Source organism: Taudactylus pleione, unplaced genomic scaffold (genome assembly GCF_031769625.1).
Source record: "Taudactylus pleione unplaced genomic scaffold, aTauple2 ptg000610l, whole genome shotgun sequence".
Lineage (NCBI taxonomy): Eukaryota > Metazoa > Chordata > Amphibia > Anura > Myobatrachidae > Taudactylus > Taudactylus pleione.
Window position 1 is genome coordinate 315,962 of NW_028285012.1, and position 19,379 is coordinate 335,340.

At 40.7% G+C, this 19,379-nt stretch overlaps 1 protein-coding gene across 2 annotated transcripts in view; it reads right to left on the bottom strand.

Annotated features, from left to right (window-relative positions):
- Positions 1–1,725: 1,725 nt before the first annotated feature.
- Positions 1,726–19,379, bottom strand: part of DNAJC1 (DnaJ heat shock protein family (Hsp40) member C1) — a 157,570-nt gene continuing 139,916 nt past the window's right edge. Inside the window, exons 10-12 of one of the 2 annotated variants that reach the window (XM_088454240.1) lie at positions 11,498–11,546; positions 8,467–8,900; positions 1,726–1,935 (exon numbers count right to left, since the gene is read on the bottom strand). In XM_088454240.1, coding sequence (XP_088310366.1) covers positions 1,867–1,935; positions 8,467–8,900; positions 11,498–11,546 — 552 coding nt within the window. In that variant the 3' untranslated portion in view covers positions 1,726–1,866. Of the gene's footprint in view, positions 1,936–8,466; positions 8,907–11,497; positions 11,547–19,379 lie in introns of both variants that reach the window. The other variant, XM_088454238.1, reaches the window with a different exon arrangement.

The window sequence follows — 19,379 nt, forward strand, 5'->3', positions numbered from 1 at the left end:
TAAATGGCAGCTTTTATGCGTGTACTCACAACTGACAGACCACGGTAAATCAGGGGTTTCCGATTACGAATAGGTCATGTTTTCAGGATTTCCTTAATCATCCCCAGGTGATTTAATTTTTTTTTTTTTGTACAGTAATTTTCTTACTTGTTTCCACAGACACAAATACTGAAAACATGACCTGTTGGGGGGTACTGGAGGACTGCAGTTGAAAACCCCTGCCATAAATAATCATTTTCTCTTAAATAGTGAAGGGAATCCACAATGCCTGTGAGTTAGCGTGCATACAGCAATGTCTGAGCAACAGGAACACGGTGGGAATTGGTCACTGAAGCGACCACTGAAAGGAAACAAATGTCCTCACGTGAACATTAGCCATTTATTCCTGAAATACTTAAAATGCACTTTTCTTTCTTACTTGCTGTCCTCACTAATGGCCAATGGCCTTTCATGCAAATTCATTGTATGTGACAGATTCCACAGAAACGTGGCCCTCGGCACAATATCTGAGCTAAGCTAGGGACACACTATGGGATGATTATGGTTGCCCCGACAAATGGAACTAAAGGGGCACATCCACTAGACGATCTACTCCCTGTCCAATCTCTTAACGATTTTCCCTTGATTTTTTCCCTTGAAATTTTCTCTTTCAGTCTGAACGATTTGCAAATAGAGCAAGTGAAATTGACCTGCATGTTCAGTCGACTGACGACAGGATCAAATGACCAGTGGGAGCGCGCATCGTTGATCGTTAACAACCAACCACTGCACGATTTATAAACGATTGAACGATAACGACGTCGTTATCGTTCAATCGCCTGCTAAAATCGTGTAGTGGATGCCCCCCTTAAGTGCCAGAGGAAGGTTCTGATATCCGTGGTACATACTATACAATTTTATTGACTAATCTGACGATTTCCTGGTTCATGGATGGATAATTTGTATAAATCCACCCACAAGGAAGAGAAGGTCATCTGGAAAAGTCGTAGGATATATGGGCAGGTTATCGAAAACGTCCACACACTGCACAATATCGTGAGGTTTTGGGCGATATCTTCTGTCTGAGCGATTAGATAATCGAAACGGAGCGTTAATGCCCATTATTTGGGCCGTTTCATCTGCGTTTGGCAAAAACGCTCATGCCCCACACTATACAGTAAATCAGGCCGATCTCTCTCGCGATTATTGGCCCATGTATAGGGTGATTATTGGCCCATGTATAGGATGATTATTGGCCCATGTACAGGGTGATTATTGGCCCATGTACAGGGTGATTATTGGCCCATGTACAGGGTGATTATTGGCCCATGTACAGGATGATTATTGGCCCATGTACAGGATGATTATTGGCCCATGTACAGGATGATTATTGGCCCATGTACAGGGTGATTATTGGCCCATGTACAGGCTGATTATTGGCCCATGTATAGGCTGATTATTGGCCCATGTATAGGCTGATTATTGGCCCATGTATAGGCTGATTATTGGCCCATGTATAGGGTGATTATTGGCCCATGTATAGGGTGATTATTGGCCCATGTATAGGGTGATTATTGGCCCATGTATAGGGTGATTATTGGCCCATGTATAGGGTGATTATTGGCCCATGTATAGGGTGTGCCTAGCTATAGTAGTAAAACTAGCATTTATTTTTTTTAATACAAAATCTGCTTTTATGAGAGACCAGAACAGAGTTCATAAGAAAAAAAGAACCCATTTATGGTATAAAAATATTTTTCTTTAATTATTAAGCACATGATGATGGCAGTTTTAATACATGTATGTAATTCTAAGGCACATGACTGTTGAAGAGAATACTGAGGTTCACATTACTGCCCACGCTTCCACCGTCACTGCTGCCCATTCTCAGCTCTTGGTCTGCTTCCTCTTTTGCACCAGCTCCACCAGCATCTTATATCTACATATACAGTCTTCCTGCAGAGGGGGGGGGAGGAGGAAACAAAACAGCATTAATGTTAATCTAAACATTATCCAAAACGTGTTGAAGTCTACGCAATAAGGCAAAAGTTACAAGAATACAGATGTGTCCACATACATCTTACCTCCGTGCGCTACAAGTCTCCATAAACATAACATGTGAGCGCCGTTTGACTCAGTAGCACCGATCGTCTTTTCGTGCAACTATTTACCATCAAATGCTTAAATATTTAGGACGCTCAAGCAGTTTCTGCTGATTAAGTTTATGTACAGCATGCCTATATTGTGTGTGTGACAGCAGCTGTATCTGCATGCGAAATGCTACGTTATAGTATCACAGTCAGTGTAATGTAGCATTTCGCATGCAGGTACAGCCGCAGTCACACACAGAATACAGGCATGCCGCATATCATTTTAATCAGCAGAAGATGCTTGTGCATCCTATTCACATCACTTTGCGAATAGGACATATTTGACAGTAAAAAGTTGCATGAAATGACGCTCAGCGCTACCGAGTAATGCCACAGCATGGCGCGACCATAAGGGCGTTTAATGCGCAAAGAAGTAAAATGAACGAAGACACATCTGTACATAGAGTCTATGTGAGAAAAACAGTACAACCTATTTCAAAACTGTGTCATAATGTATCAGGACATAATTAACAATCATCTAGTCCTCACCAAGTCCTAAAAACTGAATACATTTAATATCCTCTGACATAAAAAAACATAACAGAGATTACTTCTTAATTATTTATTCAAAATAAATTAAGCTATGTGCTGAAAAGTAAATACACCCTTACTGTTTCTATATACAGATGTGTCCTCATACATCTAGCCTCAATACGCCACGCAGCGCGACTTGCCTGGCGTGAGTGAGCCGACAGGTCCTGTGCTACTCTGCTAGCTCAGGTATCTTTTTTTGCCGAAAATGTGTCTAAGTGGCACCAGCAGACTGCGCTGATTAATGTGATATGTGACACTTGTATATCTGGGTGCACCTGGGTCTGTATATGAAGCACAAGGGAACTTGGAATGAAAAGAGCCGCAGCCACAACATTGTAGCACTTGGTATACAGATTCAGAGGCTCAGTCGCACACAGCTATACAAGTGTCACATTCGACATTAATCAGCACAGTCTGCTGGTGCGTCCAGGTCACAGCACATTGCAACTTAGACGCATTTTCAGGAAAGAAGATGAAAAAAAAAAGTTATCAGCCATGACAAAGAAACAATTGTCACTGCTCACCAGTCTGGGAGGGTTATAAGGCCATTTAAAGCTATTTGAAAGTATTAACGATTAATTACAGATGGAAGACACTGAAGATAGCTGCTAATCATTCTAGTATGGGGGGATCCCAGCAGATTAAGCCAATCATTCGTCTGTATGATGACAGAGATCTCACAAAACCAAATGCTACATTACAGAGATCTACAGGCCTCAGCCAACAGGGTGAATGTTCCAGTTCATGCTTGTACCATCAGTAAAAGACTGACCAAGCACGGCCTTCATGGAAGGGAAGGAATTGTCTACACAGCATCATGATTGTCGAAAACTAAAAGTGTATCATGTGTGACAAAGTGCCTCATACCACCCAGTGTCCCACGCATAACAAGCCCCTCATAGCACCCAAACAGTACATCACGCACGACAAGCCCCTCCCACCACCCAAACAGTGCATCACGCACGACAAGCCCCTCCCACCACCCAAACAGTGCATCACGCACGACAAGCTCCTCCCACCACCCAAACAGTGCATCACACACAAGCTCCTCCCACCACCCAGTGCAACACGCACAACAAGCTCCTCCCACCACCCAGTGCATCACGCACACCAAGCTCCTCCCACCACCCAAATAGTGCACCACGCACAAGCTCCTCCCACCACCCAAACAGTGCATCACGCACAACAAGCTCCTCCCACTGCCCAAACAGTGCAACACGAACAAGCCCCTCCCACCACCCACAGTGCATCACGTACAAGCCCCTCCCACCACCCAAACAGTGCAACACGTACATCAAGCCCCTCCCACCACCCAAACAGTGCATCACACACAACAAGCTCCTCCCACCACCCAAATAGTGCATCACGTACAAGCCCCTCCACCACCCAAACAGTGCATCACGCACAACAAGCCCCTCCCAACACCCAAACAGTGCATCACGCACGAGCCCCTCCTACCACCCAAACAATACATCATGCACAAGCCCCTCCTACCACCCAAACAGTGCATCACACACAACAGGCCCCTCACACCACCCAAACAGTGCATCACGCACAAGCCCCTCCTACCATCCAAACAGTGCATCACGCACAACAAGCCCCTCCTACCATTCAAACAGTGCATCACGCACAAGCCCCTCCTACCATCCAAACAGTGCATCACGCACAAGCCCCTCCTACCATCCAAACAGTGCATCACGCACAAGCCCCTCCTACCATCCAAACAGTGTATCATGTACAACAAGCCCTCCCACCACCCAAACGGTGCATCGCGCACAAGCCCCTCCTACCATCCAAACAGTGCATCACGTACAACAAGCCCCTCCTACCACCCAAACAGTGCATCGCGCAAACAAGATTGTGGAGGGAGTGATTTGGGACTGTTTTGCAGCTACATGACCTGGATTCCTCACAATTACTGAGCCCAACAGGAACTACCAGAGTATTCTAGACTAGAGGAACATGTGAGGCCCGTCTGACCGGATATGTATCACACAAAAGAGGACAATCAGCATATATCGACAACTGAATGGCTAAAAAAGAAAAGAACCAACGTTTTTGAATGATCAAGTCAAAGCCCAGACCTCAAATCTATTTAAACACTGTGGTGGATACCTACAAGTGTCAGGCATGAACCAATGCCCTATCAACTAAAGTAGTGGTGTAAGGAAGAATGGATCAAAATTGCACAAAATACAATGTAATCACCTAATAATATGATACAGGAAAATCATCATTTCAAGTTATTGAAGCTAAAGATAATTTTTCAAGGTACAAAATCTTGGGGAACACTTACTTTTGCATAGAAACACTTTTTTTTAGATTAGTTTTAGTGTAATACATAATGACAAAGTAAATTCTTTTGTGTTATGAGATGAGCTTAGATCAATTACATTTTAAGACTTAGTGAGGACTAGATAATATTAATTATGCAATAGGTAAAGACCATGGTATACCGCTGTATATTTTAATCTAGCATATAAGACATTTGCGCCTCTTGGCAGTGACATGGTTAATAGGTGGTCAGGCTGGAGACTGGTTAGGCTGTATCGCTTTTCCCTCCAATGTGATATCGGAAGCATTTATTTAGCCGCATCTGTTTGCAACTAATTTGTTCCTTTTATCTAGAGCCATGTACTTTACTGTACTGTGGATACAGCTAATTCTCCTGCAATTGGAGGCGTATCCTCTTGAAGCCTCCAGTTTCCGTGAATGTTAATAAGCACTTGTAACTGGGGCCGTCACCTGTTTAGTTCTCACAATGAGTCTGGGGCTGTTGGGATCAAAGAAATGGAAAACAGGACTCAGAAAAATGATGCAGTGCTGACAGAGAATGGTCATTGCTGGAATAAGTAAGAGGTTCATTAGAAGGTCATAGCATCTGCTGCTGTGTGGTTGGTGTAAGAGGACAGAAAGCCAACTCTACAGATTATAGTGAGATTTGGATGACCAATTTCATTGTTGCACGTGGCTGCAAACATTTGACCAGGTAAAATAGAAAGACCGGTAGGTACTGACTGGTGGGCAATTGTGATCAACAGTTGGCCACAAATCGGTATAGATACAATTACATTGATACAGTTGTTCAGCCCAATTTGTGCTATCTGTGCAATACAGTCAGCCCCGTTTTACATAATGCTCACAAGCCTGGTTGTCTATGCAGAAGGACCGGATTGAAATATGCGTGGCCAGTGTAAGGACTAACAGCACTCAGCAGCTGCCATGTCCATGTATGTCAGCAGAAAGGAATATTGCCCACAGGAGAGGACACAAGTCAGTATTCCGTGCTCCATCCTGTAAATAGCAGCATGACTAGTACGTATTACAGACTAGTTTCAGTGATTAGTCTCAGGCGAATAATGTTTCTGCTAGGTGGAAGGAGGTTAAAGAGCGCTGTATACTGAGAGACGTGTTGAAGACCATGATTCGGATTCCTGTGTCCATTTATGGTACATACAACTATATATGCATGGAAAAAAAATAGTAATACCCCTTTCAGTCATACAACCCGGGAAATTTCCTGCTCAGACCCGGGAATTTCTCCAGTGCAAATTCCCAGGTATTTGGTCGAGACCCCCCTTTCACACTACAGTGTCTACCCGGGAAATTCCCTGGTCGATTGAAGGGTCGGCCACCCGGGAACGTGTTCTCGGGTAGGTACCTCTCAGACATACGTGGCAACCTGGGAATTTGGCTGAGGCAGGCCAAATGCCCGGGATTCTCGGTATGTCTGAAAGGGGTGTAAATGACTAAGTGCTGCTGTGTAACCGATCCAGTCTATTAATAACATTGCTGGGAGCATAAAGTGACACAAGAACACAGTTCAGGGTGAATAAAATAGAGCAGAAAAGACAAGTAACAATAATAAATAGCAGTTAAAAGTAAAACAAGATAAAGAAATCTAACAATCCATTTAGAAAAAAGCGAATTACAATACTACTGGCATAGAATTTTCAACCGTAAATTAAAGCATGTGGTTTTCACCTGTACAAAGTGCTATCACAACTACATCTAAAGACTATACAACAAGTGAGTGGCTGTGATTATGTTGTATGGAAGCGGTCTGATGTTCTATAGACAAAGGACCCTGTGGGACTGTCTACACAAGAGACTGACACTCTGATAATAACTGTAGTTACAGAGCTTATTATACCCTAACCGTATAATAAATAGGCAGTGATACAAAAGGAGGAATACTGCATGATTAACACCCAGGTGATCTAGGAATTTAGATCTCCAGCAAACAAGGTCATTTTAAATACTTACGACAGTCTGTGCTGCTAAAGGAGTGGATGATATCTGATTATACAGAGGCTTCATTGTGCTATATTCAGACTCCACTTTAATAGGCCCATATATATTTTTCAACATTTTATTTTCTATAAAAGGCCACTACTGTAATTATCAAATGATGTGGCTGCGGCTTTCATTTGCTTCTTAAAAGTAGTCTATAATTTGGGCAGTTGCACACTCCTTAATGATCCAGCAGATGCAGAAGCTTGTGTGGTATGGCCTTTAACCTCCTCTGTCTGCCATTAGAGTACCATGTGCATGCTGGTAACCATGGCCACAGTTATTAAAGAGAAGTCCACCAGAAATAAACACAGGGCAGCATTAGAGAGCAGTACGTCAATCTAACAAAACTCCACACACAAAGCATATATGCATGCCGGGGAAAAAGGACAGCCCTCGTTTGGAGTGCACTGTTGAAGCCTTAATCAAAAGTAGAGGTAAATAGCAGTACACAATTGTACGCCAGATAAAAAGAGTCTGCTTTCTTGCTGCATTGCCTTTCATGGTGGTCTCTTGTTGGCTACCAAAGGTTTGTTTTAAGTTGAATGTGGCCTCTGAGTAATAAAATCTGAGGGTACTGTCCTGTAAAAGGAATGTCACATTACTAGGTGGTTACCGAACCACATACACATTTCCACTACTGTATTAAACAAATTTCAGTCGTCTTCTCAGCAAATGTGACATAAGAGCTGAGCCATGTTTCCAGCACATGGGTAGAGAAAGCAGATTATAAACAAAGCCTGATGTTGTAAGGTGTCAACCTGAAACATTTGTCCTAATAGATATTTATCAACAAAGCAAGAAGCATTATTATCAAATAGATGAAGGCATAAGATACTGTTCCATTTGCATACGTCATTTATTACCCATCCTGCCTAATGGGTATGTTGCATGGGGAAGCTCCAGGGGTGAGAGCGCAGAGGGTCTGTGTGCCAGCTCCGTGCGCGGCAGACTTGGCCTTTGTTCCAGAGTGTACTACGCACATGTTCCAGGTGTCTTCTCTACTGCGCATGCTGAAATCACCGGGAAAACGTCCGCCACTCCATTTTCCCTGTGATTTCTGCTGCTCTGGAGCGCCAGCCGACGCAGGACTCCGGAGAGGTAAGTATACTTATATGGGTGCAGAGCGTATGTTGTGCGCCCCGCTGGTTCCAGGGGCCCATGGGTGGCGTATATACTAGCACGCTTTGTGGATATACCAATGAGAAACACCTTTAATTCTACTACTACTACCACTTACTATTAGCAGAACGCTTGCAGACCTGGCGACACCTTAATTGTGTGAATACTGGTGTTAGGTTATTAACGTCTAAGTCTTCATTTAGATATTTGCCATAACAAAAAGTTTTTTTTTTTTTTTTAATTAAAAAGGTAAGAAAATACCACATTATGGCCAATATCTGCTACATATGCTAAACACAACAATCATATGGGGGAAAGGGATACTGAGGTTTCATTTATGAAATAGTGTTGGAACATAACAGTCCAGTAATATATACGTTCTAGTCACCTTAGATTTCCCAGGCACACATTTGGCTATTTTATCCCAGCGTTCCGCTGTTCCCTTTGGATACTGCTGCAGCGCCAGTTCCAGGAGCTTCTGCTGGTTTTGAGTCCATAGTTCTTCTAAAATGCGACTACGCTCCTTTTTCCTGCTCTCATCCTCGCCGTCCCCAAGAATTTCCGCCTCCTGCTCTGTATCAAAGTCTCTTTGCCGCCTGCCTCTGAACTTGTCCTCTGCCTCTTCTTTTATTGACGGGGCTGTGTCCATCGCTTTTGTCGTCTTCCTCTTGCGGGCTCGTGCTGCTGCCACGGGAACCTCGCTCTGACAAGCTGATATGTCCCGTTCCTGATCATCAGGCTCATCTTCCTCCCGCTGAGTGATTATACTGTCGGGTAAAGTCACACTCGTCTTCGCAGTACACTTTAAGTCAGAGAATCTGACTGTACCTGGAAGGAATCACAATATTCTGTAACATCTACAGAACAACAGCTGAGTTTTATAAACGTACATGATGGGTGGAATCTATTATGACGAGCCGTAACAATGAGATCACATTATTATATGCGAGGCCATCGTCATTTTTATTTGGAGGGAGTTTAGTCGTTGGAGGGTACCGACAGGTCACAGAGTTATAGGGGGTGATAAGTGTTCATTTATAAAGGCAAATATTACCAGGTATTTACTATTAGACATTATAAGTCAGCATCTTCAGAAAGTCAAACAGATCTATTACAAAATGGAAGGTCAAAGTCATATTCTGTCATGAAGGGTTAAATAAATCTTCTGCATCCATGTCCATATGGGTGTTGTCAGGGTGCAGTCACCTAACAGAAGGCAGACAAGCGAACTAGCAATTGAGCCTACACTTCACTGTACACTTAAAATATTGGGCTGAAAGTCTTAATACTGTAGAGTAGATTAATTTTTAAAAAGTTGTAACTGGTGTGCAAGTTGTCAGGAAACGGTGCAAAATTGCCAAGGCGGCACAAATCCGATGACCCAAACGGCCAATTATTATACATCTCGAATCCTGCGCTTCTTAGCTATGGTGTGAAGTAATTCTCAAGGTGAGATATATATATATATATATATATATATATATATATATATATATTGAAAAATGTCAGTGCGCCTATAAAGCTGCTCAAAACAAACTAGGTGATATGAAGTGGTATCACCCAAAAACCACCTGTAAATAATGAAAGAAAAAAAGTTCACCACCAGGTCCGTCAAGGCGCTACTGTGTCAATTGATGACTTCCAACCATCGAAGTGAATGAAATTTCTTCCCATATAGTTCTCTCAGGAAAATAAAACCTTTTACATAAAACCTTTAGCATAAAACATTTTACAACTATAGGATATTCTACAGAAAATAACAGATGTGTCACATAACCAGGCGTCCCGGGAGATCCACATCCCCAAACCCAGGTGAGCTCCAAAAGTTCTTGTGTCCTTCCCTCGCTAATGAGTTTCGATACCAGGGTATCTTCCTCAAGGCGCCTGGTTCTCACTTTTCTCTACCTTTTTGTCTACCTCTGTTATATGTAGACTATGTCATCTGGTAAGCCTCCATCTGTTATTGCATGGTTTTAAAAGCTTATTGTCTATATTAATAAAACAGTATTATACTATCAAGAGTTTTATCTCCTCTTACATATATTACGGAATTGCACCGTCTACTGAAGAACATCCACCATTATAGATGTCTTGCAGGATGGTATCCTCTCCTAATAAAAGTGGATATGTCTACTCTATATAGTAGACCTCTATTTCTGGTACGGACACATCTGTTATTTTCTGTAGAATATCCTATAGTTGTAAAAGGTTTTATGCTACAGAATTTTCCTTTTTTCCGAGTGGTACTGAGACAACTATATGGGAAGAAATTTCAGTCACTTTGATGGTTGGAAGTCATCAATTGACCACACAGTAGCGCCTTGACGGAACTTTTTTTATTTCATAATTCTGAAGGTGCCTATACAAACCAACTTCAAAGGCCAATAAATCTAAATGACAACATCTGTAACATCCAGGATCTCATCAGATGCGGAATGGGACAAGAGTAAAATGCGTCAGAACAGTAGCCATAATCTGGCCTTATAGCAGACTGCACCAAAAATACCCTTATAGGATCGATTAGGAATCGGTTAAATTGGATAAAGCGCCAAGTGCGTGCGGCTCTGCACCTTAACGCACAAAATACAACCGTAAGATGTGTCTTGTATCACATAACAGCAAGCATTGCTACTTTCACACGGACTTCATTATTATTATTACCATTTATTTTTATAGTGCAATTGGGATCAGTTATAAAATGAGGAGTATTAGCAGACAGACAGAGAGAAGGAGGCGGCCTGACGAAAAACACACAAAGTGAATCACCAGCACAGAGCACATAATGGTGCAGCCAGGGTGCAGTGGGATAATGTGCCTAATGGGGGTAATGGACACGGTCACACGGAAGTACCGGATCCCATTCCAAATCCTCTCTCATTGCCCGACTTAATGAGAGACAATTCACCTTATATTTGTACTGTAGACATTTACTGTAAGCGTCATGTATATAAAAGGAGCTGGGAGTGTCCAATAGAATAAACCACAGCTAACATTTCCCTAGAGGTGCCCAAATAGAGTCTTTAACTAAGTGGTCAATCTACTGGGTAACTTTATCTACAAAACAAATCACGAAATTAGAGGGAAGGTTGTAAAAGACTCGGCAGAGTGACGCGTAAATATTACATTTACAATACTATAGATTGTAAGATTGCGAGCAGGGCCTTCCTACCTATATATCTGTCTGTTATTACCCACGTTTGTTCTATTTGTTTCCAATTGTAAAGCGCAACGGAATATGCTGCGCTATACAAGAAACTGTTAATAAATAAAATCTGTTTATAATACAGTTAATGTGGGCACTATCCATCAGTTTAGTTTATGCTAATGACTAATTCCTTTTTACCTTTTTCTTTATATTGGTTTAATCATATTCTCAGCAAATTATAGTTCTGTCCATATAAAAAAGTAAAAACACACACCTGAAGCATGGGACACAAAATCCTTTGCCTGTTTTGCTTTTGTTGTTACCTGTGAAAGAGAAATAAACACAAAAGAAAAAAAGAAATCAAAGAATTAAAATACAGACATGGTTAAATATTGTGCGTGGGAAATGGCCTATTTTAACATACACAATAATTTATCTTTATAAAATGTGTACCCTTAAGCTAACACTCTATGGGGCCAGTATCACCACAGTATTCATGAGGGGAGAAGAAAAAAAAAAAAAAAAAAAAAAGACCCAGACGGCACTTTAGGAATATATACACACAACAGAGGCAAAGTGTACCAGTGTATAAAGGCCTGCCTCCTGACTAGTATGTACATATATAGTGGTGTCATGTGATCACAGCTAACATCACCGGTGTATAAAGGCCTGCCTCCTGACTAGTATGTACATATATAGTGGTGTCATGTGATCACAGCTAACATCACCGGTGTATAAAGGCCTGCCTCCTGACTAGTATGTACATATATAGTGGTGTCATGTGATCACAGCTATCACCCCCGGTGTATAAAGGCCTGCCTCCTGACTAGTATGTACATATATAGTGGTGTCATGTGATCACAGCTATCACCACCGGTGTATAAAGGCCTGCCTCCTGACTAGTATGTACATATATAGTGGTGTCATGTGATCACAGCTAACATCACCGGTGTATAAAGGCCTGCCTCCTGACTAGTATGTACATATATAGTGGTGTCATGTGATCACAGCTAACATCACCGGTGTATAAAGGCCTGCCTCCTGACTAGTATGTACATATATAGTGGTGTCATGTGATCACAGCTATCACCACCGGTGTATAAAGGCCTGCCTCCTGACTAGTATGTACATATATAGTGGTGTCATGTGATCACAGCTATCACCACCGGTGTATAAAGGCCTGCCTCCTGACTAGTATGTACATATATAGTGGTGTCATGTGATCACAGCTAACATCACCGGTATATAAAGGGTTTTCTCCTGACTACTATGTATGTATATAGTGCTTGCTTCCCAACAAGTATGTATTTTAGCTATAGAGTGCTGTCATGTGGGCACATAGTAATAAACTAGAAACAATGATTTGCCTACAAACGTGTGAAGTGTAGGACGATTTCGGCAAGCTGGGACCACCAGCAGATGTAATGAATGATCCATTGAAGGTAAATATAAATTTGTTTTCATTTTATTTCCCATCAATTTTCTCCTAAAAAGAATGCACCGGCATCCTATAAGCCACTGCTATATAAAAGTCCCAGATATTAGAAATTTTATACCAACCACATGGAGCTGTGTCTACATCAGAATGACAAACGCAGGGGCAGATTTGCCAGCTGGCATTGCACGGATGCCTAGGGCACTACCATATGATTCCATTAAAGAAAAATCACCAGGAATATGGTGAGAAATTTTTAGGGGGAGATTTATCAAGTCTTCTAAAAAGGAAAACTGGAGGTCTTGTCAATAGCAACCAGATTCTAGCTATCATTTATATAGAATGTTTGATAAATCTCCCCCTCTGTAAATACTATATCCGAATTTAGAATACATTCCATGACAGAACACAGTCGCAGATGGGCAGATGGAATAAGTTTATTGAAAATATAAATCAGACAAAGATAATAAATAGCAAAAAACAGCTTTGTTGCTGATAAGAGAAGCAGAAATGACAGTTTAGTGCTTTCATATATAGGTGAAACATGGTTTCACAAAATCATAGTATGCCTACAAGAGTTATGTAAACCTATTGTGACCAATCAGGTCTTAATGGGTATTATCTTAGCTCAATAGAGCAAACATCTGATTGGGTGCTATGAGTTACTTACAAGTACAACACACTAATCTACATAGCGCCACTTGTGGCCTAGATCAGATGTGGAATACATTGTGCATGCCCTATAGAGTGCTTTCTGCAATCAGTGCTACAGTGGCACGCAGCCCACAGATATAAAACATCCAGATACATCTTAGCACCATCCACTCCCTACCCATCTATAACAAATGGCAGACCTACCTACAAAGCCATGTTCATCGCCAAATCACTGAGCAACACAACACAATAGTCTGTACATCATGGAAGCCTAGAATGTGTTACTGTAACACAAGACAAAGCTATGGTTTAAAAACAAGCTGTAAGGAAATCGGAATTAAAAAAAAAACCACAATGACGTTATACTGCTGTAGAAAAGAGCTTCTCGGCGGTACCTGAGGCAAATGTCACGTTTTTGGCATTTGAATGGTCCAGACGCAGAGAGGTTTCGTTTTCCGTAAATTAACTTCTACTATTTCTCTTTGGAGACAGGAGGGACAACTTATCTAGCTGAGCACTCCTGCTCACATGGGAAGGTAGAGCGGTAATTAAGAGAGTCGCCTTAAATCTATCCACCTGTCTGTTGTTTTCCTGCCTACCTGAGCCATTTTCCAGGCAGCAGGCAAATCCCCTATCAGTCTGCTATCACAAGCTGAATGCAGGAGATTAGTAACCACAGAGAGAGGTGGAATCGGTTTACATCCTCTCGGGCTAGAGAGGCACGCTGCTTCACAAGTATGAAATCCGAGAATTTGGGGCCTTTAATTTAAAAAACCTGCAGCTAATAATCACATTATGGCCTGTTTTGCATGCCAGACAGTTGGTGTTTCCTGTTATTTTTACAATTTAAGTGGCCTTTGTGGTTACAAAAATCATCTGGTGAAAGCTATAAATTAACATTGTAAACATTAACCGTGCTGAGAGAGTGTGTGTGGCCACTGTAAGATCATATAATGATGCACATATTGTTCCTTCCATCAATGTCACTGTAATAACAACTCAAAGATAACATTTGTGCCTTTAGAAATAAAGCTTAAAGGCAAGATAGTTACATGTTCTCAGAAAAAAAAAAAAGCATTCCCCCATTGCCTACACACAGGAGGCAGCCATTTTGTGTGGGACTAGAGTGTCTAGTGACCTCTCAAGCTCCTAGTATATAGAGGGCTTGCTTCATAAACAAATCACTTTAATAATACATACTGTATAAAGGTCTCATGTTTATATACCCAGCAGTATTTCCTCCCAGATCTGCAGGGAATGATAGACAAGTTGTAAATCATATAGGACTAAACAGTTTATGATAACCGTAACATGTACTCATGGGCAAAGTCTTTAAGACATTTAGCTTTGAGTGTATGTAAATAGATATTAAGGGGAAAACTGGATGGATTGTTCTTAGAGGACGGGAGTGAGTTCTAAGCCTGGGGCTACACATGGAGATTAGGAAAATGGGTCAGGGAATAGATGCGAGTCGGATAATATAGACTCTGGCTACAGGTAACCAAGCCGGAACTATGATCATAGCAAATGCAATCTGGTTTCTCTTCATAATCAAGGAAACAAACCCTATTAACCCTTTTCCTGCCGACAGGACAATTAAATTCATAAGCTGGCGTGAATTGTCTTTTAATTTATTCAACGAATATCCCAAATATAAAAAAAGAAAGGGTCTTGGACATATTTATGTCTGACCTTATCTGTGTGGAGTTTGTATTCTCTCCCTGAGTTTACGTTAGTTCTCGCAGGGTGCTCTGAATTCCTCCCACACTCCAAAAACATACCGGTAGGTTAATTGGTCCCTGACTAAAATAAAACGACAGTATATGTATGTGTGTTTATTAGGGAATTTAGGGGTCAATCCAATTAGGTGCGAATTGTGAGTAGCGAGTTTATCATTCTTGAAACTCGCAGTCTTCTTTGAGGAGTGCATGAAAAAGTGGGAAGACCATCCTGGACCCCCCAAAATGGATAATTTCGTTAGCAGGACCGTATAGAAGGCTGTTTGCGTGCATTAGGAAGGTACTGCAAGTTTTTAAATGGTGTCAAATGGCTGTTTGTATTTATTTATTTTTAAAAGCAGGAAAATGATAAAAATCAAACTTTCGTTTAATCTTTAATGAATGAAACAAAAAAGTGCAAAAAAAAAGAAGGGTACTTTGAGGGTACCTTGAAGAAAAAAAAAGAAAAATTATTTTCAATAAAAAAATTATTGCAATTAAATTTGGGGTGCCTAAACTAACAAAAAGGTTGCTTTTGGGGTAATTTGAGGAAAATTTTTCTTTACCCCCCCCACCCAAAAAAAATTACATGTAATTATTGGACTAATTAAGCAAATTGGAAAATTTCCAATTGGGGGGGTGTCCAAGGGGTTCGGCACAGTGTCCCAAAATTTAAACCTTAAAATAAAGATTTTCCGTTCAAACTCTCATCCTCAGGAAGGTGCGAATGGAAAGATGAGAATTCAGTCTGACTGATTCAGTGTGAGTTGCTAATTGGATTGCAAAATGAATTCGCTATGTGAAGTCAAAGAGAAAATAGCAACTCGCAATTTGCACCTAATTGGATTGACCCCTTACAAGATTGTAAGCTCCAATGGGACAGAGACTGATAGCAATGACAAATATTCATTTTACAGCGCTTTCTAAAAAGATGGCACTTTATAAATAAATGTCAACATTTTGTTGCAAAAGACATGTACAGTAAAAGCTTAATAATCAATGAAATGTTTAACAATGGCGATATAAAGAATTGTGTAAATAAACTCAGGGACCAATAGTTCAGGATACATTTTCAATCTTGAGAGGGAAAAATCAGAAATGGGGAGGGAATATGTAAGGAACACTGGGTGTAGGCCTTTGACACTTAGGCGGTGGGAACGATATGAGGGGTACTTCGGTGACTCCCTGTGGATGTCAGACATTTAGGACAGTGTATGGCAAGTTCCCAGTGCAGTATCCCGGGTTTCAGAGAAGGATTTAGAGGAATTGTGGAAAATACTAATCATCTCCAAATGGAATGTGTACCAGTCACCAATACGGACTGATTGCAGTGACGTAAAATTATCCACATATTCACAATGTGAATATGGCACTTCCAGTGTGTGTGTGTAATATATATATATATATATATATATATATATATTAGTACTGTGCAAAAGTTTTAGGCAGGTGTGGAAAAAATGCTGCAAAGTGAGAATGGTATCAAAAATAGTGTTTATAGTTTATTTTGATCAAACTTATAAAATGCAAAGTGAATGAACAGAAGAGAAATCTAAATCAAATCAATATTTGGAGTGACCATCATTTGCCTTCAAAACAGCATCAATTCTCCTAGGTACACTTGCACAAAGTCAGGGATTTTGTAGGATTATAGTCAGGTGTATGATTAACCAATCATAAACAGGTGATAATGATTATAATTTTCATATGTAGATTGAAACACAGTCATTAACAGAAACAGCTGTACAGTAGGCTTAAAACTGAGTGAGGAACAGCCATAAGGCCACCAAACATCTGCGATGGATCGTCGCGATGTAGTGATCCTGCAACCCGGCATCGGAGGATCGCTGAAATCCAACTTGTTGGATTTCACAGACACACCGAACACGATCAAAAAATTATTGTGATTGGCAGATCGGTGAAATTTAACATGTAGCATTTCACCGATCCTGCGACGGATCGTAGAACATCGATGGCCGCCGGTCAGCATTTCCGACCGGCGCTTCCGATCCCATCACTATATCGCGATGATCCGTTGCAGATGTATGGAGGCCTAAACTCTGCTGCAAAGGTGAGGTTGTGGAAGACAGTGTCATGTCACAGGTCATACACCATGGCAAGATTGAGCACAGCAACAAGGCACAAGGTAGTTTTACTGCATCAGCAAGGTCACTCCCAGGCAAAGCTTTCAAAGCAGACTGAGGCTTCAAGATGTGCTGTTCAAGCTCTTTTGAAGAAGAAACGGGCAATGTTGAGGACCATAGACACAGTGGTTGGCCAAGGAAAGTTACTGCATCAAATGAAAGACACATCATTCTTACTTCCCTTCAAAATCGGAAGATGTCCAGCAGTGCCTTCAGGTCAGAACTGGCAGAAACCAGTGGGACCCAAGTACACCTACCTACTGTTCAGAGAAGTCTGGCCAGATGCGGTCTTCACAGAAGAATTGCGGCCAAAAAGCCATACCTTTGACGTGGAAATAAGGCCAAGCGACTCAACTATGCAAAAAAAAAGTAAGAACTGGGGTGCAGAAAAATGGCTGCAGGTGCTCTGGACTGATGAGTAAAAATTTTAAATATTTGGCTGTATCAGGAGGCAGTTTGTTCGCCAAAGGGCTGCAGAGCGGTACAATAATGAGTGTCTGCAGGCAACAGTGAAGCATGGTGGAGGATCCTTGCAAGTTTGGTGCTGCATTTCAGCAAATGGAGTTGGGGTATTTGGTCAGGATTACTGGTGTCCTCAATGCTGAGAAATACAGGCAGTTACTTATCCATCATGCAATATCATCAGGGAGGCGTCTGATTGGCTCCAAATTTATTCTGCAGCAGAACAACGACCCCAAACATACAGCCAATGTAATTAAGAACTATCTTCAGCATAAAGAACAACAAGGAGTCCTGGAAGTGATGATATGGCCCCCACAGAGCCCTGATCTGAACAGGAAGTGAGACCTGCTGCTGGGGACTGGAGTGAGGAGGCAGGTTTTTCAAACAGACTGCACACTGCTGTTAGACTCCGCCATTTTGCTGCTGCTGCAATCCTGTGGACACTGTATCCCCACTTGGCAAGCATAGTTGATGCTGACTTATTTTAACCTAGATCTAAGTTTGTATGTGTGCTGCTATTAAATGTAAATCCTTCTTACTCACTATGGTGCGCACCCGTTTTTTTTTTTTTACTATATATATATATGTATGTGTGTCTGTGAGGTTTCTAGAGCGCCAGTGATATGTGGTGTACCAGAGATATTTAATTAGAGAAGGTATGCAAATGTCTTATAGCCTCCCCCTCACAACAACGAGGTGTCTGCTCAACCTGATCAGTGCAAGTCGTGTTTAGCGACTTAAAAACAATATGAGAACAATGTGTTCAAGTCAGAGCGCCTTAGAGTGCTATATGGTGCATAATAAATAAATACAGTGCAATAAAAATAGGCAGTGATCACTTAGAAAATATATATATTAATATATATATATATTAATATATATATATATATATATATATATATATATATACACAGATTCAGTGATGAAAACCACTATCTAGAGTCTAATAACTGGATCTAGACCATGAATACAATAAAAAGCATATTTAATAGTGACAACAGACATAAAAACATAAAAAAAAAACATAAGCATAATGGATGACAATGTTAAAAATAGATAAAGTGCATATGAATAAATAAGGGGATGAGAGTCTTATCCCCTAGAAGTCCATTGTTGACGAAACGCTTTGGGAGCCTGTACCCTACCTGACTATACCCTCCTCAATACATGAAATAAGACAAGACTCTTATTTATTCATATGCACTTTATCTATTCTTAACATTGTCATCCATTATGCTTATGTTTTTTTATTCATGTTATTATGTCTGTTGTCACTACTAAATATGCTTTTTATTGTATTCATGGTCTAGATCTAATTATTAGACTCTAGATAGTGGTTTTCATCACTGAATCTGTATATATATATATATATATATATATATATATATATATATATATATATATATATATATATTATATTTTCTAAGTGATCACTGCCTATTTTTATTGCACTTTATTTATTTATTATGCACCATATAGCACTCTAAGGCGCTCTGACTTGAACACATTGTTCTCATATATATATATATATATATATTATATATATATATATATATATATATATATATTTTTTTTTTTAAGATTAAAGAAGGTACATTAGAAATATAATAGGGTGTGAAGTAGATACTTAATGATTAGCAAAGCTAACCTTCTCTACACTATTATTTACAGGCTGTGACGGCATACAGGAGAACAACCAGATGCCATAGAAAATGTAAAGATATATTGAAACGTCAGTCAGAC